This window comes from Sminthopsis crassicaudata, chromosome 3 (assembly GCF_048593235.1).
Source record: "Sminthopsis crassicaudata isolate SCR6 chromosome 3, ASM4859323v1, whole genome shotgun sequence".
In the NCBI taxonomy this organism is placed as follows: domain Eukaryota; kingdom Metazoa; phylum Chordata; class Mammalia; order Dasyuromorphia; family Dasyuridae; genus Sminthopsis; species Sminthopsis crassicaudata.
The window spans coordinates 594,004,006-594,026,965 of NC_133619.1; the positions used below are offsets into that span (position 1 = coordinate 594,004,006).

The 22,960-nt window shown below is 52.3% G+C and overlaps 1 protein-coding gene across 2 annotated transcripts in view; it reads left to right on the forward strand.

Moving 5' to 3' along the window:
* The window catches only part of KCNQ4 (potassium voltage-gated channel subfamily Q member 4), a 73,750-nt gene extending 52,474 nt beyond the window's left edge, over window positions 1-21,276 (forward strand). Inside the window, exons 8-14 of one of the 2 annotated variants that reach the window (XM_074305258.1) lie at window positions 2,309-2,397; window positions 4,609-4,770; window positions 14,849-15,078; window positions 16,080-16,179; window positions 17,656-17,787; window positions 18,532-18,673; window positions 19,204-21,276. In XM_074305258.1, coding sequence (XP_074161359.1) covers window positions 2,309-2,397; window positions 4,609-4,770; window positions 14,849-15,078; window positions 16,080-16,179; window positions 17,656-17,787; window positions 18,532-18,673; window positions 19,204-19,422 — 1,074 coding nt within the window. In that variant the 3' untranslated portion in view covers window positions 19,423-21,276. The remainder of the gene's footprint in view (window positions 1-2,308; window positions 2,398-4,608; window positions 4,771-14,848; window positions 15,079-16,079; window positions 16,180-17,655; window positions 17,788-18,531; window positions 18,674-19,203) is intronic. The other variant, XM_074305259.1, reaches the window with a different exon arrangement.
* The last annotated feature ends 1,684 nt before the right edge of the window (window positions 21,277-22,960 follow it).

Sequence of the window (22,960 nt, forward strand, 5' to 3'; positions counted from 1 at the left end):
TATTCCTGGGAGTTGATGAGATTGCTGAGAGGAGGAATATGGAGAATGTCTGGTGTAGTTCACATGGAGGAAGTGGAGAATGCAGAGGAAGCTGAGAAGGGGAGGTCAGATAGATAGGAGGAGAACCAGGAGACAGCACAAAAACCCAGGAAGGAGAACGTTTGTGCAGGAAGGCGGTGCTCACCAGCACTGAATGCTGCAATCAAAGGACTGAGGACTTAGTGATGGAGGTAGTGGATAGGGAGCAGGGCTAGCTTTCTGGTACCACCCTATCAGTGCCCATCTGGTGCCAATTCCAGGTGACCTGTTTGAGAAGCTCCAGGCCCAGGGGCACAAACTGAGGATAAGTAGAGAGGAACCGTATTAAACATTTTTTATTGCTATCTTTTGTTTTTATATCATCTTTGTTTCCAAATATCTCTCTCTTCCCGCCCCTCCCAATCAAGCCATCCCTTGTAATAAGGAATAAAAAAGAGAGAGGAGAAAAAGAACTGGAGCTGTGTTTCAGTCCAAGGGCCTCATGAAGACCAGGCCTGGGGGGAAGAGAGGGAAACTGGAACACCATGTCAGCCAATCCCCTGTCTCTAGGCGAGGCGTTGGTGGAGACAGCCGCCGGGGAGGGATGCTGTATACATGTTTATGGGGATCAGTAGGAGGGGAGCTATGTGATGGAGTAAAAAGATACCTAGATTTGGAGTTAGAGATCTTGGGTTTGAATCAACTCTTCCACTTGCTAACTCGGGTGTCCTTGCAAAGTTCTTTCTCCTCTCAGGACCTCAATTTCCCCATCTGTATAATGAGGAGGCTGGATTATATGACCTCTGAGGTCCCTTTTTGGCTCTGAATTCCATGGAGTTGGATGCTGGGCTGCCCTAAGCTCAGCTCTGGGGCGGTCCCCCTCTCCTCTCTGAACCCCCCTCCTCTGCCAGCTTGGGCTCTGTGCCCAGAAGGAGCCACTGGGGTGACCGCCTCCTCCACCTGATTCCCTGTTACCACCATCCTTCACCCCAGAGCAAATGGCCTGGACATCCTTGGCAAGGCCTTTGGCTGACCACCCCCCTCCACTTAGCACCTCTTATCTCCCTTCCTCAGAGTCTCCCCCGTCCTTTCACACACAATGGCCTCCTCATCCCTGTCCCCATCCCTGTGGGGACATTGATTTAGGCTGCTGGGATAAGCTCTGGCTGAGACAGCTGGCATTGTGGTTCCCCCATAATTAATGAGTGGCTTCCAAAGGCCTCTGCTCGCCATAGAAATATACCCATCCTGGGAGGCAGGCTTGGGCGAGGTGGGTGAGCTCTCAAGGACAAGGGAGAGCCCAGGCAGCTGGGAAGGGAGCCTTCTGGGCTGCGTGTGCCTCCCAGCCCCCACCAGCACCCAGGGCCACCCCCAAGTGGCCCCTCCTTTCTTGTTCCTCCACTTTGGTTTCCTACCCCATTTCACATAGATTCTTCCTTTAATGTAGCCTCCAGCATGGGGTAGTGGAAATAATAATGGTGCAGACGTATATGTGTGCGTGTGTATTTTACAAAGCACGTTACGTCCAAGTTTGCTCCCCTGGGAATCTGGCCCCAAACCTGGCTTTGCTACCCACCCCTTGTGTGGTCTGGAACCCGCTACACGTGGAGGCTACACTGGCTTCTCCGGGAAACAAAGGCCCTGGACTACGCGCCTCCTACATCTCTCACTCCTTCTCTCCTGTCCTCCCCAACCTCCCCTTCCCCAGTTCCTCCCGCCTCCCAGCCTCATGCCATCTGTAATCCGCTCCCCAGGAAGGATGCTAACTGCTCCCGTCTTTTCCCAGCCAGTTCTGGATCTCTTTTCAATCTGGGACCTTTGGTCTAGCACCCTCTGGTGGCAATTCATGACCACTGCAAGAAGAGTGTGATGGTTTGGCTAGGCTTGGATTGGATTTAGAGCAAACATTTAGATGAGAAGATAGTAGATTTGGAGTTGAAAGAGGCTTTGGAGGGCATACAGTCCATCCTCCTGCCCCCCTATTTTTCAGATCCAGAATCTTCAGGCCCAGAAAGAGTAAGGGAATTCTTCAGGGTTGCCCAGGAAGTTAGTGATAGAGTCAGGATCTGAACGAAGGTCCAGATGGAGCATTTTTCCACTACACTGTTGTGCTTCCTTTATTCAAGCCCTATGATTTTACAGAGGAGGAAGCAGAGGTCCAGAAAAAGGAAATTATTTCCCCAAAGTTTCTTTGTCTAGGTACTGGAGCTGGGACTCAGGTCCAGTGCTTGAACCTCTATCCCCTGAATTGAGGGGTGGGTAGGGGTGATGAATGCCTTGTTCCCATTAGGCTGCATGGCGCCTCTACTCTACTGACACAAGCCGAGCCTACCTGACAGCCACCTGGTACTATTATGACAGTATCCTACCCTCCTTCAGGTAGGCGCCTCTGGGGCCCACGCTGTGGGGAGGAGGAGGTCGGGTTGGTGGGAGATAGAATCTACCATTCTGAGCACCAGCTGCCTAAAAGATGCTTGGGGCTTAGTCTGGGATGGAGGAGGTGACTGGGGCAGGGACCAGAGATCTGAGAATGGGGGGGGGGGGATAGGAGCAGTCAGTAGCTAGATCTTCTAGGGAGCGGAGAAAAACACACATTGGCTGATGGGTCAGGCTATCAAGTGGTTGATCATGAGATATGAGCCTCAGTTTCCTCATCCATAAGATGAAACTAACAGTTTTTATACTCTCACTTCGCAGTTTTGTTACAAGGATAGTTCAGGTTTTATAAACCTTATACCTTTATAAATCTGAGAAGGGAAATTTATTATTATTGTTAAAATGAATAATATGAGCATTATTCAGCAGGGTCTTCTGGGAATCTATATTGTCAGGGACACACCTTAGGGGAAGGAGAGACCACTAGCGCTGGGCTAGGTGGATCTGAGTGTTGCCCATGTGGGCAGAGGCAGAAACGCTTTATGTCCACTCTGGGGGCCAGCAATTCTGTATCTGTGCCTTAAGCCAAGCAGCTGTCACCTTCTGTGGCAAATGAAAGGGGCAGCGGACCAGTGCTGGAGGGTCTCTTTATCCCATCAAGAGGGGAGTAACTGGGGGCATGCGCTAGCTTAAGCTGGTTCCAGGAGACCGGAGAACAGGAAACTTGCATGTAAATAGATGTCGGGGGCAAAGAATGGGGTACACTGCCAGCTCACCCAATTCCGTGCCCCAGCTGAGACGGGTTCAGAGATTGCTCTGTTCCCTGCGGCTGGCCCACGTCTACATTTGGTGGGCAGCATTGGGGGAAGGGGTGCTTCCAGCTGCTGAGGGGTTAACTTGTGTCCACTCCGGAGGAGAGGGGGTGGCTATTAATAGCACAGTCAAGGTGGCAGGAAGTGCCCTGGGGTTGGGGGAACTGCTGGGTCCCTGGGGCCCCCGGGATGGAGCCTGTGCCCCCGGGGCATCACTCAGTCCCACGGGTGCAGAGCTATTAGGGGGAGGATGCTGAGCTCAGCGATCCCCCCTTCCCCCCCTCATCCTGCTCACCGCTTTTCCGCCTACTTAGCTCCTCAGCTCCTTGGTGGAAGACCAGCTGCTGAGCCCCGCCTCCTCCACACCTGGTTTCCCCCCTCCCTTCCCGCTTCCCTGAAGCCTCCCTGGTGGGGCTGCTCTGAAAGGAAGCAAGAGAAAAGATAAGAGGAGAGAAGAAAGATTGGAGGGGGCTGTCTCCTTGTCTGCTGCAGTGTTCCTTCCTCCCCCCTCCTGAGAGGCTGGAGGAGACCCCTTTTATCCCAGCCTGCCCCAGAAGGGGCCGGGTTGTTTGGGGCCAATGAGGGAATCTTCTCGTTTGAGAAGCTGGTGCCTTAAGGGGAAATCAGCATATGGGTTTGTCTAGGGTCACTGGTCACTACAGGGTGGGGTAGCAAGAAAAAGCTATGACACTTAGTCTGTGTGACCTTGTCACTGTGTGACCTCGATCAAGTCATTTTACCTGAGTCCTGAGTTCCTCTGGATAGCTGATCCCTTAGCTTGACTGGAGGTGGGCTGGGGGGGATGGGCAGGGCAGTGGCTCAGCAGGGACAGAATAACCCTTTAGCTCCTACCTGAACAGGTAACTCCTCCGCATCTGAGGAGCTAACAAGCTTCTGGATAATGATAATCCTTTAGTTTCTAGGGGAAGCTCCCTAATTCTGAAGGAATCCTCCCTTAATTCCTGGAGGGAACACTTCTTAACCCCTGCAGTGATCACCCCTCAATTCCTTCAGGGATTGCCCTCAGATATAATCTTAATTCACTTATTTAATCTGTTACCCAGCTACAGGAGCCTGATACAGAAAGTATGCTGGGTGCTGGGGGTACAAGTATAAGAGCGAGGGCTTCCCTGGACAGAGAGGACTTTAAGGGGTGGGCAGAGTCTGAGGACTCCCTTAGTCCAGTTTCCTGTGGGGCACAGGGTCCTGGAGCTTGTCAGGAGAGTGGGCAAATGGGCCTCCCTGAGACCCTGCTGGTACCCAGGGCCACTCCTGGGGAGGAGGGAGAAAGGGCCCTCTTGGCCCTGGCCCCTGGAGAGAGAGAAGGCCAGAACCTGCCTCCACCTCCTCCCCACTCCAGTAACTGCTCCCATTTTGTATCTGCATCCCACCTGCCCCACAGAGAACTGGTAATATTATTTGAGCATGTGCGGCGGGCCCGTAACGGGGGCCTGTGGCCCGTGGAGGTGCGGAGGCCGCCCGCACCCACTGGAGCACCCACCCGATATCAGACCTTCGCCACCTGCCATCGGCCGGGCAGCGCCTCCTATTGCCCTGGCGAAAGGTAGGGGCCCCGTGACAGGGCCGGCTCCCTCCTCTTCCTCCTCTCCTCCTTGTCCTCTCTCACTCTGGCTTGCTCTCTCCTTGCTGGGCATAGGTCCTCTCTGGCCATGCTCCCATAGTGCCTCTTCTCCAGCAGGCATGTGCCAGCCTCCCTGCCAGGTAAGGTGAATGGGCATTAGAGGGGGTGGCACAGGACTCAGGTCCCTGGCACCTCTGGGAGTGTGCCTGGTGATGAAGGAGAACATCCTGGAAACAGGATCCAGTCTTGGTGCAGGAGGAGCAGGGGGGGGGGGCCTCAGGATCCGGGTGGGAGGGGGAGGGGGCCGGGGTTCTGCCCAGGATGCCCCAGCACAAGTGCTAGAGTTGCAGTGAGGGGACTCAGGGCCCCAGCTTGAGCCTGTGTTTGAATATCTGGAGGCTCCTCCTCTGGCCCAACTCCAGCAGCAGGTCTTGCTGAAATAATGATAATTATTGCCATTTACACAGTGTTAGGAAGTTTGCAAAGCACTGGGTACCTATAGGAGAGCCGGGGTGGTTGGAGTCAGGATGAGGAAAGGTTTCTGGCTCTGAATCCTGGTCAGCTACACAATAGCTGGGTCTTAGGCAAGTCATCTGTACACCTCACTTTGTCCTGTATGGAACGTGGAGTTTCCTCCAGTGATGGGGAGCCCAGGGGCGGGGTCCAGCCCTACTTCCTGGCAATGGTGGCTCTCCCCTGCTCTGGGCCTGTTTCCCCTCTATACAGGCAGATGTATGACTTAGGGGTCCCCAAGACCCCTTTGGCCGCCAAGACCTTGTACTGGGTGGGGGTATTTACTGACCAAGAAGGGCTCCTGCGTCCACTTGGGCACCTCCTGGAGAAAACCCCTCCATTGTCTCCTCATCTCCCGTGACTTTTCCACCACCCACCTTACCACTCATGCCATTGTCATCTGTGTCTCTCTTTCTCTCCACCCCTTCCCTCCCTCCCTCTCCCCGGAATTTCCCTCTCCCATTCCTCCTGGGAAGTTGGAGAGAGGAGGAGGCCACTGGCCACAAGTGCTTACGGCTCAGGTAATCTTCAGTTGGCAGATGGGGGGATGGCGTTGCTTGTGACGCCGGCGAGCCTTGACCCTCTGGGGCATGTGGGGGGAGGGGGAAGGGGGACATGGCCTGCAGCCCTACATGGGGTGCTGTGGAGGGAAAAATGAACCCCGCACTATTGAGCTGGAGAATTAGGTTTGAGTTTTGAAAAGCGAGACAGGAGGGGGCAGCTAGTTGGTAAGTGGAGTCAGGAGAAACTGAGTTCAAACCTGGTCTCAGACACAAGCTAGCTGGATGACCCTGTGCAAGCCACTTTACCCCAATTACCTCAAAAACGAAAAGAAAAATGGTACAAGAGAAAGAGCACTGATGCTAGAGCCAGAGGACCTGGTGCAAATCCTACCTGTAATGGTGAGGATTTTTTTTGGGGGGGGGCGGGTTTTGCTGAGGCAATTGGGGTTAAGTGACTTGCCCAGGATCACACAGCTAGGGAGTGTTTAGTGTCTGAGATCAGATTTGAACGCAGGTCCTCCTGACTTCAGAGCTGGTGCTCTCTCCACTGCACTATCTAGCTGCCCCTCAGTGATGTTTTTTAAATTGTGTGACCCTGGACAAGCATTTTAACTTCCTCAGTTGCTTCTTCTGTAAAATAAAGAGGTTGGACTAAATGACTTCTGAGGTCCCTCCCAGCTCTAGATGCAGGACCCTAATGTCCTTTCTCTTCTCTAAATTTCAGTTTCTTCTTTAAAATGAAGGGCAGACAGTGCAGTAGGTAGAGCCATGGCTGGGGGTCAGGAGGCTTAGTTTTATCCAGCCCTTGTTCTGTCACTGATCCACTGACCCCTCTGAGCCACAGCTTTCTGTTAAATGAGAGAATTGAACTCATGATTTGCTAAGTTCTTCTGGAACTGTAGCTCTCTGCCATGTTTCCAAAGCTTAGATTCCCTAGTCTTTGATGGGAGATATGTGGAGGCTTGGGACAGTGCCCCTCTTCCCCACTCTTGCCATCCCTCAGCCTCTCCCCATAGAGCACCTGTGACCTTGACACCCTAAGCTGTTTCCTTGAGGGTGAGTATGAGTTTGTATGGATATGGGATCGGCCTTTGCCTCCTTGAGAGCGGGCTCTGCAACTCAGAACTGTGACTCTTCTGCTTTTGTGTGTAACCCCACGGAAAGCTCGATTCGGAGCTTGCACCTCTCCCTTTCTCCCTCCTGCCTTTGGCTCCAGGGTTACGGTCTCCCCAGTTTTCCTTGTGAGCCAGAGGTCTCTGGTGGGGTGGGAGGAGTGATCCCTCCTTCCTTCCCCATCCCTCAGTATACCTTTGGGGCTCTGAGCCAGAAGAATGGTCATCTTTCCTTGGACTCTTTTTGTGTGTGCATTTTCAAAGAAGCTAAACTTGAGCTAAAGAAAAATAGAGAATTAATGGTAGATTTCCAGGCAGATGGGAGGAAGGCTTGGGGGGAAGGGGACCTTTCTTCTATCCCTACCAGTCACAGCCTCTATGAAATCAAACATAATCTCTTCCATTACTTTCACTCTTTCCTCCATCCCCATTTTGTCTCCATTTGATTGTTTCCTCTTAACACTCATTCTCACTCCCCAAAACCTCCTTGCAAATGTCCATCAGGATCTGCCTCCCAGAGGCCCAGTTTCTTGTTTTTAAACCTGATAGGGGACAGAGGGTAGTACTCCCTGTAGTCTTTTCCCATCAGCTGTGTGTCCTTGAAAAAACTGCTTAACCTCCCTGGGCCTTTGGCTCCCAGAAGGAATGGCAGAACTGTGCAGGGTGGGGTACTCTGGGGGCTGGAGACAGGGCAAGCTAGGGAAGGGGTACCTCTGCTGCTCCTTGCCTGGGTAGGCACCAGTGGGGTAAAGGAGGGAATGGTGGGTATCACCCCTATTGAGTGGATAAAATGGATTATTCCAGGCTTGATTTTCTGCTCCTATGTAGGGCACCGGGAACTCAGCTATTCCCTCGGGAATCACCAGGAGTAGTTAACTCTTCCCTCTTCTTACCTAAGAAGCTCCCTTTCATGGGGGTGAGGGGGATTTTAGGGGAACCGGGATGGGCATATGGGTGACACTAAAATGAGAGTACAGGGCACCGTGGATGGGGAGTGGGGAAGGGGCCTAAGATTAGGGATGTGAAGGAATCAAGAGGCAGGGGATTCAGGAAGATCTAGGATGTGGTTATTGGGACAGAATATGGGTGGAGCCCGGTGTTTGGGTCCCACAACAGCCCCAAGATGAGGAGATGGAAGGGCCAGGATCAGCAAATTTAGGGCATCTGGGGGAGGATTGTAGGGTATCTCCCACCTCTTGGCCACACACCAACTTCTGCTCAGAGAGAACTGGGCCATGGGGCATGGAGGTTGGGAACAGTAGCTGCAGTGGGAAAGAAGCCATGTCAACTCTGGTCTAGTTTCTGTCCATCTATCCCCTAGCTGCCATGTGGGCACGCTGGGGCTGACACATACCCAGCAGAATCCCACCTCCCTCCTCTCTCCCTAGCCCCATTAGCCTGAGAATTAGACCTCAGCCTCAACCCCTCCCCAAAAAAAGAAGGGCTCTAAAACCTGGGCCCCCTTGGGGACCTATCGGGGAGCTTCTCACTTATCTGCCTTCAGGGTCAAAGGTCTTTCTCAGGCTGAGTTGGATATAGCCAAAAATCTTTGAAGGGGGTGCAGGGATGGGAACTGTTCAAGCGAAGCAGAATGGGAAACAGGAAGTGTTGCTAGGGTCAGTGGGAGATTCAAGAAATTATTCCTAGGACCTCCCAGCAGAGGAGACCACAATTCTCCCTCAATTCCTGTCTCCACAACTGTGTCTTTCCCACAGCTTAAAAGTGGCCACATCAGAGCCGGGCCTCTGCCTGGGGAGCTGGGGACCATGTAGGTAGCACTGCCCAGATGGAGTGTCATGGAGAAAGGCATGGAGGCACCCGGCGTCCTCTTGGCCATCCCAAGGGATCTTGGCTTCCCAACCTGGATTCCAAAGTCACTTAGAAACAACCCCTACTGGCAGAAAGGGTAATTAAGCCCCAGTGCCCACCTCAAGCTCAAAGACCTCCGAGGTGGCCTTTGGATGTCGTTCCCATGAGATCCTATGCCCATCTGTATGTCTGTCTCTGTGTGTGTCTGTCCACCCTTCCGGAGTTGAGAAGGAGGCACGGTGCAGTAATGGGGCTAGGCGAGAACAATCCAGGGCAGCCTAGCACTCATGGGCACGTAGTAGGTGCTATACAAACGGTAACGATTATTATTTGATGGTCACTGGTGTGAGAGTTCAGGGAAAAAGACTCATCCAACTATTTCCCTGCCATAGGAACAGAAGCTAACATTTAATTAGTCAATACATCAGCATGCATTTATGTGCCAGGATCCAGGTGAGATGTTGGGGACACAGGACCAAAAGTCCTGCTTGCAGGGTGCCAGCCTTCCACATGCCCCTGGGGGAGTGGAAACCAGGGCCCTTGCAAAGGAGAGTCTCTGGCTTCTTCAGGATGGATCACGGGGTTTGGCCCAGGACAGGAGAGCCTGGAACATCTTCCTGCTCCCCGCAGGCTGATCTGCTAAGAGCCGGGCTCATGCTGCCTGGTGAGGCTGCAGATGTGGATCTTCCCCTGCACCCGGCAGCCTCCGGGTCCATTCCTTCTCCGGCCAGAGTGGCAGACACTTATGCCCAGATGCTAAGGCTCCTCTTTCAGGGAGCACCAGCCCCAGGCTGGGGCCATGCCCATACATAACCCTTGCTTTCCCGCCCCACTAACCTCTACTCGTGTCTCATTCTCAACTTTCCAGCCAAATGTTTAGTAATAAACGGAGTTTCTTTCGGATCCACGCCAGCTGGAGACCGAGGTACCGGCGCCTGGCCTGCCTCCTGTCCCCGGCCTCCTGCCTAGATGGAGCATGGGCCGGGGAGCCTCTGAACAGGGCATGGGGTGCATGCTGCCTGCCCCCCTCCCCTGGCCTGGCATGACTGATGGCCCCAGGGGGAATAGCCTGTATTGCTGCTCTTGGAGCAGGGGCAGGGGCACGCTTCTACCCTGCGTTGGGATGCCCACCTGGATATCCCATAGCTTTAGGAACAGGAGTGCTCAGGGACCCCACCCCAAGCCTTCTGCCAGCCCTGTAAGGTCTCTCCCAGGTATAATGACCTAGTGAGAAGCACAGCATTAGACCCAGATCCAAGATGGGAACTACAACTGAGTAACTGTGTAACTCCGAACAAGTTACTTTGTATCTCTGAGCGCATCTCCTCTTCTGGAAGATGGTCTTCAAGGGCACTACCACTTCCAAGTCTTACACTTTGATGATATTCAGTGGGGAAAAGCCCTGAATGGGGAGCCCAGAGGTCTGGGTTCAAGGTCAGTCTTGCTCCAGACCTACTGGGTGACTTTGAGCAGGTCCCCCCCTGCCAGTTCTGGGACTCACTGTCTGCAAATGAGGTTTGAAGGGGCAGATCTCTAAGTGTCCTTCTGGCTCAGCTGTTCTCAGTCTAGGAGCCTTGGATTCCTGGGTTTGTTCCCACCCTTGCCCACTGTCCCATTGTAGATGGGGCTGAATCAGTGACTGGGAGAGAGTGCTTTGCGCAGCTCAGAGTGGGATGTCTTCTTTAAAGACTTCACTCTAGATCACCTGAAGGAAAGAGAACTTCTCCCTTGCTTTACTTTCCTTGATCCTAATGGGCCAAGTCTTCATTATGGACCAGTCTAGGGAGGCTACTGCCCGATCTCCCAATGTTATCATGCGCCAGAAAGGCTGAAACAACTTTCAGTGCACCAGGAGAATGAGCTCTCGAGCAAATACTCCTTTCTGCTACTGCTGCTCTCCCAACCTCTCCCCCACCGTTTGTTGAGACTGGTGCCCTTTACAGTAACCCCAGTGAAACAAACCCCAGGGAACAAGAGCATTCTCTAGCTGAAGGAGGTCCATCTCTCCCATGATCTTTTTGGAGCTGAAATCTAAGAGGAAACGAGATAGGGAGTCAAAGCTGGAAATAACTTTTGAAATTGCTCCAACCTGGGATATTGAGGCTTTCCAATAATAAGGTCACACAGGAACAATTTAGAGTTTAGCCCCAAGTTAATTAGGTGGGCTACTCATTTTCCCTTAGGGAATTTCTCTTTTCCCTCTATTTTAAATCCATAACCTGAATGTTTTCTGGAAAGTCACAGACACATACACTGAATGCTTCGAGGGTGGAGTCCCCCTGCATTAGGCCTTTGTTCCATACCCTGTACTTCTCTAAGGAGGGTGGGCAAGGCAGGCACCTTGGGAGCAATCAGAAATGGTAACCCAGGAATGAAGCATGTCAAGGTTCTGGGATTGAAGATCCTGGGTTCTAGGTACTGGTTTCAGCATGAATTATGGGACTCTAGGTTCTGGAATTTTGAGGTCCCTGTTTCTAAATTGTTTTCATTTCAGCCTGATTCACAAAGTTCTGGCTCTTGGACTCTGTTGTAATGGGTTCTGGATTCTTCCTGTCTCCTTCAACATTACCTAAAGAGTTCTAGACTTTGGGACTTTGAGATCTGGGCTCTCCTAATATCAGCATGACCCATTATGGATTTCTAAGTTTTGAGATTTTTGAGAACTTGGGTCCTAGATTCTCTTAATCTCATCTTAGAACCTCACCTCCCAGCTCTGGGAGAAGCTAAACTCCAGCACCCCCTGTGTCCTCCAGCTCAAGAGAAGAGGTGAGTCCCCTCTGCCTTCTGGTTAACAGACAGAAGGATTGCACAGATGCTTGGGCAGGAGGAAGGGGTCTGCTTGGCAGCATGTGAGAAATCTTGTAAAATGAACAGAACTGAGCAAAGTTTGAGGCATGCACTAGCTTCCAAACTTTCCCCCACCCCTGCCTCAAGGGATGCTCTGAAGTACCTTGGGGAACCTGGCTGAGCATGCTAGTTGGGATGTTAGATGCCCCCATTTGTTTCCTTCCCTCTGCCTCTCTCCCCTTCCTGTCCTCGGGAGTCCCTCCTAAAAGAACCACAGGTCCAGGGACCCCCACCCACTCCTGGCTCCAGGGATGTCCCAGCTCATCCCGGCTGCCTTCTCGAAGGCGCCCCTGGTTTCAGTCTTTGCCTCTCACACCCCATCTGGCCCTCAAAATATGGCTTCAGGCATGGGATTTAGAAGATGGGGGAACCTCTTTCTTTCCCAGACCCCTGCCCCTGAAACCAGTGCCTGTCCCTGCCCTCCCACAAACCCAGGAGCATCCTAGAGGGGCCTCCTTAGCCGTCCTCCTCTCGGTCCACTTCTCAAAGTTCTGCTCTTTGCTTCTAATTCTCTGACCTTGACTTTGGTGTGACCTCAGACCAGTTCTCACAGTACACTTGGTGTAGGACACCCTGGAAGTGTGTGGAGGGGCATCTTTGGGGCTGGGCTAGGAAGAGCTAGGATTGGGTGTCTGATGCTATACTCTACCACTTACTATCTGTGTGAACTTGGGCAAATCCCCTCCCCTGACCCTCAGTTTCCTCATTTGTAAAATGGAAAGATCATACTAGATGACCTCAAAAGTCCCTTTTAGCTCTATCTCTTTGGCACGTCTTCTAGCCTCCTAAACTGTAAGCCACACTCTGGGCGGAGGAGGAATAAGCTTGTGATGGGAGCTGGCATGTGCTTATGTAGATCAAGCCTACAAAAACAGTCAGATGGTGGCCAGAGCAGCTGGTTTTTGGACACTCACTTTTTCATTCCAACAAGCCATGGAATAGCCAATGCCTGGAAAATAGGATTTATGCAGTGGGTCCTACTCCAGGTGTCCCAGACAAGATGACTGACGACCTCTCGCTCCTTTGGGAAGTGTAGAAAGCCCATCAAGGGCAGTCCCAGTATTTTTGCTCCCTCTTCCTGACAACAAAGCATTCTGGGGATACTGCTTATCTCTGGAGCCAGGAGAATTTGAAAGTGCTCACCCTTTCTCATGCACTTGGTTTCCTGAAAATAGATTCTGCCCAACTCAGGACAAATATCTTCTTTGGAAAGTTCTGAACCCCCTCTATTCAGGGGTGCTCAGAGAAAATGCAACTCCCAATTTACCAAGATGGACTCCTTCTAATGCCCACCTTTGATTGAACCACTAAAATACATATTAGAGTTTAATCTTATTCTTTTTATTTGCTTAATGTAATGCTTTATGAAGCAAAGAAGGAAAATCTAAAGAATAAGCCAGACTTATGTGTCAATTGGTCAACAAGCATTTATTATGTGCCAGGCATTGCTAGGCACTGGAGGTGCAGGGACAAAATGAAATGGTTCCTGCCTTCCCAGAGCTTACAGTCTTTCAAAAGATTCTAGAATGAGATTAGGAGAATCTAGAACGCACGTTCTCAACACCCTCCTTGTATGACCTTCCCCTGTGGCTTGTGTCTGTGCTCCATTCTCCAGACTTTTCTCCAGGATGGGGGACTGGGAGGCTAACAGCTCTCCTCCTGGTCCCCCAGTTCCTCCTGGCAAGGTTTGTCTCCACCCATCCAGGTTGAGGGAATAGCCTGAATGTGGTTGTAGAATTCTTCACGGGGTCAGAATCACAGAATCTCTGAGCTGGAAGGGACCTTGGTGGCTATCTGGTACCCGTACTGATCACTTTGCTTGAGTTCCTCCCATGATGAGGGGGGACTCACTGGTGACTGAAGCAGTGAGGGCTACTTTGGGAAAGCTCTGTCTGTTAAGAAGTTTCCCCTAAATTTTCCTTTCTGTCTTTTACATCTGTCTTTTTACATGCCCTCTGGGGCCATGCACAATCTTTGATCTCCATTCTCTTATGAAGATAGCTGATAAAAGACAGAATGAAGATCCTAAAGCACAAACGATATATCACACAAGTATACTCCCATAATTTAGACACAGACACTCACCTATACTATCAACAGATATCTGAATACCCAGGTGTACCAAGATAGTTGTATATATATACCTGTATGTGTGTATATGTGTATGTACATACTCATAAGCACCATACATACAGGTGAACACAAACATGTGTATGATGGGTAGTATACCAGAGGCCTTGAGGAGGAATCACTATACATTTTCTTTTTTTACTAGGGGGAAAACTCCAAACACTCATGCTCCTTTCTCCCATTTCTCAAAGAACTTCCCCCAGTCCCCTCCTCCCAAAAGCGGTTGGAAGTCTGGTTCACAGGTCTATCTCTAGTCATTCTTCCTGATGGTCAAAGTGGGACCAGGCTGGGATTAGTTCTCCCCTAGTTTTCTTGAGGCCTGAGCACATTCCTGCTGACCTTCTCCTAATTCTGGCTTTGGAGTGTACATCTGCCTCTCTGTCTTTCTTGCCTGGGTCTCCACCAGACTGATCTCCACTGTGCCCCTCTGTCTCTTTCCACATTTTTCACTCTTGTCTGTCTGGGCAAAGGTGTGTGTGGGATAATCAAGTGAAATGGAGTCCTAATTTAGTTTCTTCCAGGTCCACCTCCCCAATATCCTTAATTCCCCCTTCTAAATCCCCAAATTCCTGCCTCTAATCTCCATTGCCGACCTTGAGAATGCTCAGTTCTCACCTCTAATCTCCCTCGTTCCCAATTTCAAGCCCCCAATTCTCTTTCCCACTTCCCCCAGTCCCTACCTCAAATCTCACTTTTAGTCTCTCCAGTTTTCACTTCTAATTAGTTCCTCACATTCCCCACCTCCAGTTACACCTCTAGTTGCTCCCATTCCCACCTTCAGTCTCCCTAATTCATATTTCCAAATTCTTCTAGTCTTTCCACCACCAATCTCCACCTGTAGTCTACAATATCCCATTTCCATCTTAAATCTTCCTAATTCCCACCACCAGGCTCTTCCAATTCCTCAGCCAATCTCCCCTATTCCCACCTTCCCATCAACCTCCCCTTGAGATTCCTATTTCTAACCCTCCTAGGTCATGGATCAGTTTTGTCCATCCTGGCCTTAAGAGGCTACCTCTGTGCCCTGACCAAATCCCTACATTCCCCTCAGGGCTCTGTGACAGGAGAGGGAGGTGACATGTTCTTTTCTCTCTTTCTGATCTTTATTTTTCCTCCCTCCTTCCTTCCTTGACCCTTGCATCCCAGCACTAAGATGGGCATCAAGGACCGTATCCGAATGAACAGTGCTCAGCGTCAGTGCGGAAGAACTAAGCAGCACCTGGCCCCCCCACCCCGAACCTCCCCGGGAAGTGAGAGTGAGAACGTGAGTGTGGGAGAGCCCACTAGCCCCACGAAGGTCCAGAAGAGCTGGAGCTTCAATGACCGGACCCGTTTCCGGGCATCACTGAGGCTCAAGACCCGGGCGTCGGCGGAGGGTGAGTTCAAATGGCCAGCTGGTGCTGTCACTGGAGATCTCAGCTGGCTCAGAGAGTTCTCAATACCAGTGATTTGACTTGCCTTCCAGCCTGTGACTCCTGGAACCCAAATCTCCGCAGAGCAAGAGAAGAAAGAATTGGGAACAATTTTTGGCTATGTGGCTTGGTTGCCTTTTCTGAAAAAGGAGGGGTTGCAGGAGATTATCTCTAAGGGCATTTGCAGTTCAGATTGTGATTTTTTTTTCTTTTTTTGGCTGAGACAATTGGGGTAAAGTGACTTGCCCAGGGTCACACAGCTAGGATGTTGTCTGTGATTTTTTTTTTTTTTTTTTGATTCAGCTACTCAATTCTCTATTATCTATATGCTTGGTAGATAACACTGAGTGGTTAAAAAAAAAAAAAAGCTGGGACTTCCCCTTGTTGGCTTGTCCTGTCCTGGTGTAATGAACTTGTTCCTCATTCTTTGTTGAGAATGAGGGACGGCATCACCTCTCAGATTCACAAATGGCACCAGTCTCCTCTCCATCAAGTTGCCTGCTATCTGTTTCAAACTTTCCATGAGGAACAAGGAAGGAATGATCATAGTAGAGCATAAGAGTGAAGGATGAAAGCATTGATCTTTAAATTTGTTTAATAGTTTTTGTTCTTATTACCTGCTTTCCTCAATAAATCCTTCCCTCCTCTTTTCAGATAATCATCTCTTATAATAATAAACAAGAGAGGGGGCTATTGAAACTAGCCAACCCATCCACAGAAGGTCTGCAGACTTTCACAGCTCTAAAAACCCACATCTACAAAGAAGCTCCTTTCTTTCTGATGGCTTCATTAAGTTGTGATGGTGCCATAGAATAGTGGCACTGAATGCCAAACCCAGTCCCTTTTTCCTTCTCTTTAAAATGAGGCAGAGTGGCAGGGATAGGGAAACTAGTTCCTGGTGAGATCAGCCTGCTGTGGAAGCCTCCAAGGAAGGAGGACTTGACAGGTCACTGCTGTCTCAACAGAGGGCCCCTCTGAAGATGTGACGGAGGAGAAGAGTTATCAGTGTGAGCTCACTGTGGACGATGTCATACCTGCCATCAAGACGGTGATCCGGTCTGTCCGGTGAGTGTCACCCTATAACACCCGTTCTAGGAGGTCTGGGCTCTGCAAGCTCCAATACTAGCAATACTCCAGTACTGCCTGCTTGCTGGCCTGGGAGGGGGGGAGCCTGCTGGGGGATGAAGCTGCATCTGGGCTCTCAGCAGCCTTTGGAGTCAGGCTCAGCGACTCAGGAACTTCTGGACAGTGGAAAGGGATGCTGCTATCTGACTCTTGAAACTAAGAGTGATGAATTTATGATGAATTAGGACCACAACCAATTTTCTTCTCCCTTTCATGATTGCACTGTTAGCCCAGTCTCATATTTACCCCAAAACAAATCACAAACCATCCTACTTCTCTTCTTGTTCTTCTTCTTGTTCTTGTTCTTCTTGTTCTTTTTCTTCTTGTTCTTCTTCTTGTTCTTTTTCTTCTTGTTCTTCTTCTCCTCCTCCTCTTCCTCCTCCTCCTTCTTTTCCTTCTCCTCCTCTTCCTCTTTCTCCTCCTTCTCCTTCTTTCTCCTTTTCTTCCTTCTCCTCCTCCTCTTCCTCTTCTTCTTTCTCCTCCTTCTCCTTCTTCCTCCTCCTCTTCCTCTTCCTTTTCCTCTTCCTACAGATCCAAGTAGGCATTGGGCTCATCATCAATATACAAGACATACCTACCCCTGGATAACATTACATACATACTGACTCCTTCTATAGAAGGAGTCCCACATATATGTGGGACTTTGTGCAAAGCCACCATGGGGAAAGGGGACTGAAGTGAGGGAGGAGAAACTTGGAGAGAAGAGCTAGCCTATGATAGAAAATAACAAAAAGAATTCTGGATTTGGAGATAGGAAATCTAGTTTAAATAGAGGATTTATTTACTATATGCCTTTTAAAAATGTACTTTCTCTTTGCCTCAGTTTCCCCATCTGTAAAAGGAGGAAATTATTGCAGATCTCAAAGGTCCTATCTAACTCTCTAATGATCCTATAGAATAGATGAAATTAAAGAAACCTGCTCCCTGCCCTAAGGGGGTTCACAATTTAGCAAAATAGGATATAAGCATAAAGAAAACAATTTACAAGTCCTAGTTTTGTGACCCTAGTCAAGTGACTTTCCCTTTATCTTCATTTTCCTCATCTGTATGGTCTCTAAGGTCCCTGCCAGCTCTATATCCTGTGACCCTGGGCTCAGGGCTCAGAGAGAGCCAAAATATCATTTGGGTTAGGAGAGCACAGAGGAAGGAGAGTCACTGTGGCTTAGGGGTAATCAGAGAAGTCTTCCAGGAGGAGATGGGCTGGGAGTTAGGTCTGGGAGGATGAGAAGGCCTGAGCCGAGACAAGTGGAAGGACCAAAGTCCAGGTAAGAGGTGTTGAGGGCTAGGAGGGGAGCTGGACATTGCTTCTGCACCCCTGCTTTGTAGCTCCTCTGCTCACTTGAACTCCTGAGTCCAGGGTTCCTGGAGGCTGAGGGAGCCCTGACACTCAGGCCCTGTTCCTGCTCATCCCCACAGAATCCTGAAATTCCTGGTAGCCAAGAGGAAGTTCAAGGAGACTCTCAGGCCCTATGATGTGAAGGATGTTATTGAACAGTACTCAGCCGGCCACCTCGACATGCTAGGCAGGATCAAAAGTCTGCAGACCCGGTGGGTGCCGCTTAACCTCTTAGGGAATCCTCCTACTTGGCCTTCTGGAAGCCTCTCCCCACCTCCCTTGCACCATTCCACCTGAAGCAGTGGCTTCTGGACATGTCAGAGTGCTTAGCTTAGAGCCAGCCAGATCTGAATCCAAGTCACTTTATTTTTTATTTATTTATTTTTTTTAAGGCTGGGGTTAAGTGACTTGCCCCGGGTCACACAGCCAGGAAGTGTTAAGTGTCTGAGATCAGATTTGAACTCGGGTCCTCCTGAATTCAAGGCTGGTGCTCTATCCACTGCGCCACCTAGCTGCCCCACCAAGACACTTTTGATGTGACCTTTTATTTAACTTTTTATTTCATTTTCATTATTTCATTATTTAACTTTTCATGTCATTAACTTTTTTAGCCCCCCGTTTCCTTGTCTATGGGAGGGGAATCACAATAGCCTCTACTTCCGCAGGATTGTAGTTCGGCTCAAAGCAGAAAAGTGCTTTGTAGTCTTTAAGGAGCTATAGAACCGTCCTCTATTATTATTCCCAGGCTAAATCCCCTCACCTCTGACGGCTCTCACCCGGGCTCCGAGGTTAGGGCTGTCCTTTCTGCTTCCCCCCGGGGTTCCCTCAGTTTAGGGCTGCGTCCGATCCGGTGGTTTGCTCCTGGGAGAAGGGGGTCCCTGGGAAGGGAGTCCCCCGGTGCCCCTCATTCTGCCCCGGCCCTCCTCCCACCCCTTAACGGACTTCTCCGTCCGCAGTGTGGACCAGATCGTGGGCCGGGGCAGCGGGGACCGTGGGGACCGGAAGTCCCGCGAGAAGGTAGAAAAGGCTCCCTCGGATTCTGGAGAAGCCGGGGACGAGATCAGCATGCTGGGCCGCGTGGTTAAGGTGGAGAAGCAGGTGAGAGGGAGGGGGCCCCGGTCACGGGGTCCCCACCAGGCGGTGGGGGGCCCAATCTCAGGCTGGGGGAGCGGGAACAAGTCCGGGACTTCGGAGCGAGGGCTTCCAGCCCAAGGACCTGTCCAGGTTGGGTGACGCCGTCTCCGGTAAGCCAATCGGTCTCCCCAGGACTCAGTGGCCCCTTGGGGGAGCTCTAAACTCGCCTTCCCAAACCCCCGGGACAGCTAATCCTCCGCTAGCCCTCGGTCTCGGGCCCTCGCGGCTCGGGCCCTCCCCCCCCCCTCCCCCGCTAAATCCCCCCCCCCCCCCCCCCGCTAAATCCCACCCATTGAGCCTCGCCCTCAGCTAAGCCCCGCCTCCAACCGGGTTCCGCTTTGTGGTGGCTGAACTGCTCCCCCAATTAAATCCCCCCCAACTAAACTCCGGCCAATGAGGACCCAGCCCTGGGCGTCCCTGGCCCCGCCCCTCTCCGCCCCCAGTGAGCTGCAGCCCGGGGCCACCCCGCTCCAGCTGGGTCCGTCCCCTGGCAGGTACAGTCCATTGAGCACAAGCTGGACCTGCTGCTGGGCTTCTACTCCCGGTGCCTGCGGGCGGGAGCAGCTTCCTCTGCCAGCCTGGGCACCGTGCAGGTGCCCCTCTTTGACCCGGACATCACGTCGGACTACCACAGCCCCGTGGACGCTGAGGACATCTCTGTGTCCGCGCAGACGCTCAGCATCTCTCGATCGGCCAGCGCCAATATGGACTGAGGGAGGCTCCCCACGACCCCAGGGATGGCACCTGGGCTGACCACCCGGCCTGGCACTGGCCCAGTCGGCCCCAGGCTCACCTGCCTGTCTGCCCGCCTGCCCTCCCACCATCCAATCTTACTTGAACAGGCCTTCCTTCCTGAGAGTCTCCTAGCATGGAACTATTGAGCCGCCAGGATGGGGTAGGCCCCACAGCAGGCATCTCGAGGGCACCCAGGTGCCCCAGGCTGGGCAACCTCCCTCAACCTTCATTCCCCAACTCCAGATGCTGGGCCCACCTCCTGTCGGGTAGCCAGGCAGACGGGCCCTGCCAGCTTTGCCAAGGGGGCCTTAGAGACAACGGAGGGCCGTCCCAGGGCCTGTGACTCTAGTGCCCACTGGGGAGCTGAGGGGCGAGCCCTTCCCCTTCCTTCCCCTCCCAGCAGCCACCTGGCACCATGGGCTCCCCAGATGCCTCGGTCCCAGAGCCGGGATCGCTCTAACAGCTATGCAAGACTGATTCTCTCTCAGACCCCTCCCTGGAGGGGAGAGTTCTGGGGAAGGCCCTGGCACTGTCAGGAATGCTGACATCCTTTCCTACTCCCCTGGGGTCCTCTGTAGGTCCCACCTCAAAGCACAGTGATCCCACCCCAGCGGGTGGGCACCATATATGCAATCCACATTAAATATGCAACTTTCGGGCTGGACAGGGTCCCTTGGGGGCCACACTCCCAGCCCAAGCTGGTCTCAGGCTGCCTCCCCAAGCTTTGTCCAGCCCTACTGGGCTGGGGCCTGGGGTACTTACTCTCTTCCCCGCTGGAGCACAAGAATGGTTGGGGGCCTTTGGACTGAGCCCCAGCCCTTCACCTCTCTTCTAGGACCCTCTCAAGGGCACTCAGCTCCCCATTTGTCAGGGGAAGAGCAGCCCCTCCCCAAACAAAAACAAAAACACACATTGATTCCCTTCCCATCCACGGTTTCTTCCAGGAGCCCTAATGATGGACAATTTCAAAATGTGGTTGTTTGCTGTCCCAGGGAAGTACCTCCCTGAGCCCCATAAGGGGGCAGGGAGAGAGCAAACTGAATGGAACCTACCTGATCCGCAGTATCCCTACAGCCGGTCCCTGTTTGGTAGGTTTGAAGACAAGCCGCCTCCTTTCCAACCAGGATACTATTTTCTTAAGTAACTGTTTCTGCTAGTATCCTCTGTACCCCTAACCCAGAGCAAAGGGGGACAGCTTGGCCCAAGGACCCCAGCAAGAGGGTGGGCAGCTCAGAGGGAGAAGCCTCAAGCCCCCACCCAGAGAACAGCTCACCCCACACACACTCCACTCTGAATGCAAGAAAGCTCCCCCAGGGTCCACCCTCCAGCTGCCACCGCCTCCCCGGCATGTGCCCACTCTCTGGCCCCGGAGCTTTCTTGGAAACATAACTTCATAGATCTCCCCCACCACACACATAGGCCCTACAGAAGGGCGAGGGGACGAAGGGAGACAGGGTCCCCCTCCCTCCCCGAGGAGGGCAGTGCCTGGTGCCTGCCCTGTGCCAGGGAAGGACTTTGCATCTCACACCCAGGGGCCCTGCATGCACCCCTGCTTGGGCTGGAGGGGACATGGCTCCCCTCCCTTGCTGCACCCTCCCTCCCACCTCCGCATGCCCTCTGCATGTGGTGCTAACCTTTGCACCAGGAGCCTGCCCACCTCTGGCCCTTCCGTGCCCTTGTCTGCACTGACCCCAAGAGATCCTCCTTTGACCCAGAGATGGAGCTGAGGCTGAGACCCTCTGACCAAATGAGAGCCCAGACTAGTCCCCTCCCCCCCATTCTCCACCGCGATCGAGGTTCCCCCACCAACCTGGTTCTCGGACATGCAAGTACCTCACTTTGTTAACTTCATTAACTTATTGGTTTCATTAAAGTTTTCAGTAGAAGGTGGTTGGCCTTGGTTCTGTTAATTGGTTGGGGGAGGGAGGGATCAGAGATGGTGGTCCTGTGCTCAGGCTTCCAGGGGTAGCAGGTGAAAGTCCTAGGGGATCTTTCACCCAGACAGTGAAGGCTGGGGTGAGGGTGGGAGACATCGCCTCAAAGTTTCTTAGAGCTGGAAGAGAGCCCACTTCACAGATGAGGAAATGGAAATCCAAGAAAAATTCTTAGGCATTGAGTGGAAAACTGGTCTGGAGAGGTCATGTGACTGGCTGAACCAGGGTTCAAACCTTCTGAGTCTAAATCTCATGCTCTTTCTCCTACATTCTATGGCTTCCTACCTGTGTCCTGTACTTACGGCCCCAAAGGGCTAGTATGTGCGAGATTAGACTTTTGTTTGACTCCAAAAGGCAAAACTAGAACTGAGCCAGGAGTGGGAGGTGGAGGTGGAAGAGAGACTGTTTATTTGATGCTGCTAAATGCTGTGTGACTCTATTTCTCGGTTTTCTGAGGTTGTACCAGAAGTTCCTTCCCAGCTCTGATGCTCAGGAATATTTATTTTTTATTTATTTTTTTGGTCCCCTTCTGGATCTGATAATTCTATGCTCTAAGAGCCCTCCCACCTCTGACCTCCTGGGTTCTAAGGGCCCTCCCAGCTCTGCCATCCTGAGTTCTAAGGGCCCTCTCAGCTCTGACCTCCTGGGTTCTAAGGACCCTCCCAGCTCTGACCTCCTGGGTTCTAAGGGCCCTCCCAGCTCTGACATCCTGGGTTCTAAGGGCCCTCCCAGCTCTGACCTCCTGGGTTCTAAGGGCCCTCCCAGCTCTGACCTCCTGGGTTCTAAGGGCCCTCCCAGCTCTGACCTCCTGGGTTCTAAGGACCCTCCCAGCTCTGACCTCCTGGGTTCTAAGGGCCCTCCCAGCTCTGACCTCCTGGGTTCTAAGGACCCTCCCAGCTCTGACCTCCTGGGTTCTAAGGGCCCTCCCAGCTCTGACCTCCTGGGTTCTAAGGGCCCTCCCAGCTCTGACATCCTGGGTTCTAAGGGCCCTCCCAGCTCTGACATCCTGGGTTCTAAGGGCCCTCCCAGCTCTGATATCCTGAGTTCTAAGGGCCCTCTCAGCTCTGAGCTCCTGGGTTCTAAGGGCCCTCCCAGCTCTGACCTCCTGGGTTCTAAGGGCCCTCCCAGCTCTGCCATCCTGGGTTCTAAGGACCCTACCAGCTCTGACCTCCTGGGTTCTAAGGGCCCTCCCAGCTCTGCCATCCTGGGTTCTAAGGACCCTCCCAGCTCTGACCTCCTGGGTTCTAAGGGCCCCACTCAGCTCTGACCTCCTGGGTTCTAAGGACCCTCTCAGCTCTGAGCTCCTGGGTTCTAAGGGCCCTCCCAGCTCTGACCTCCTGGGTTCTAAGGGCCCTCCCAGCTCTGACATCCTGGGTTCTAAGGGCCCTCCCAGCTCTGATATCCTGAGTTCTAAGGGCCCTCTCAGCTCTGAGCTCCTGGGTTCTAAGGGCCCTCCCAGCTCTGACCTCCTGGGTTCTAAGGGCCCTCCCAGCTCTGCCATCCTGGGTTCTAAGGACCCTCCCAGCTCTGACCTCCTGGGTTCTAAGGGCCCCACTCAGCTCTGACCTCCTGGGTTCTAAGG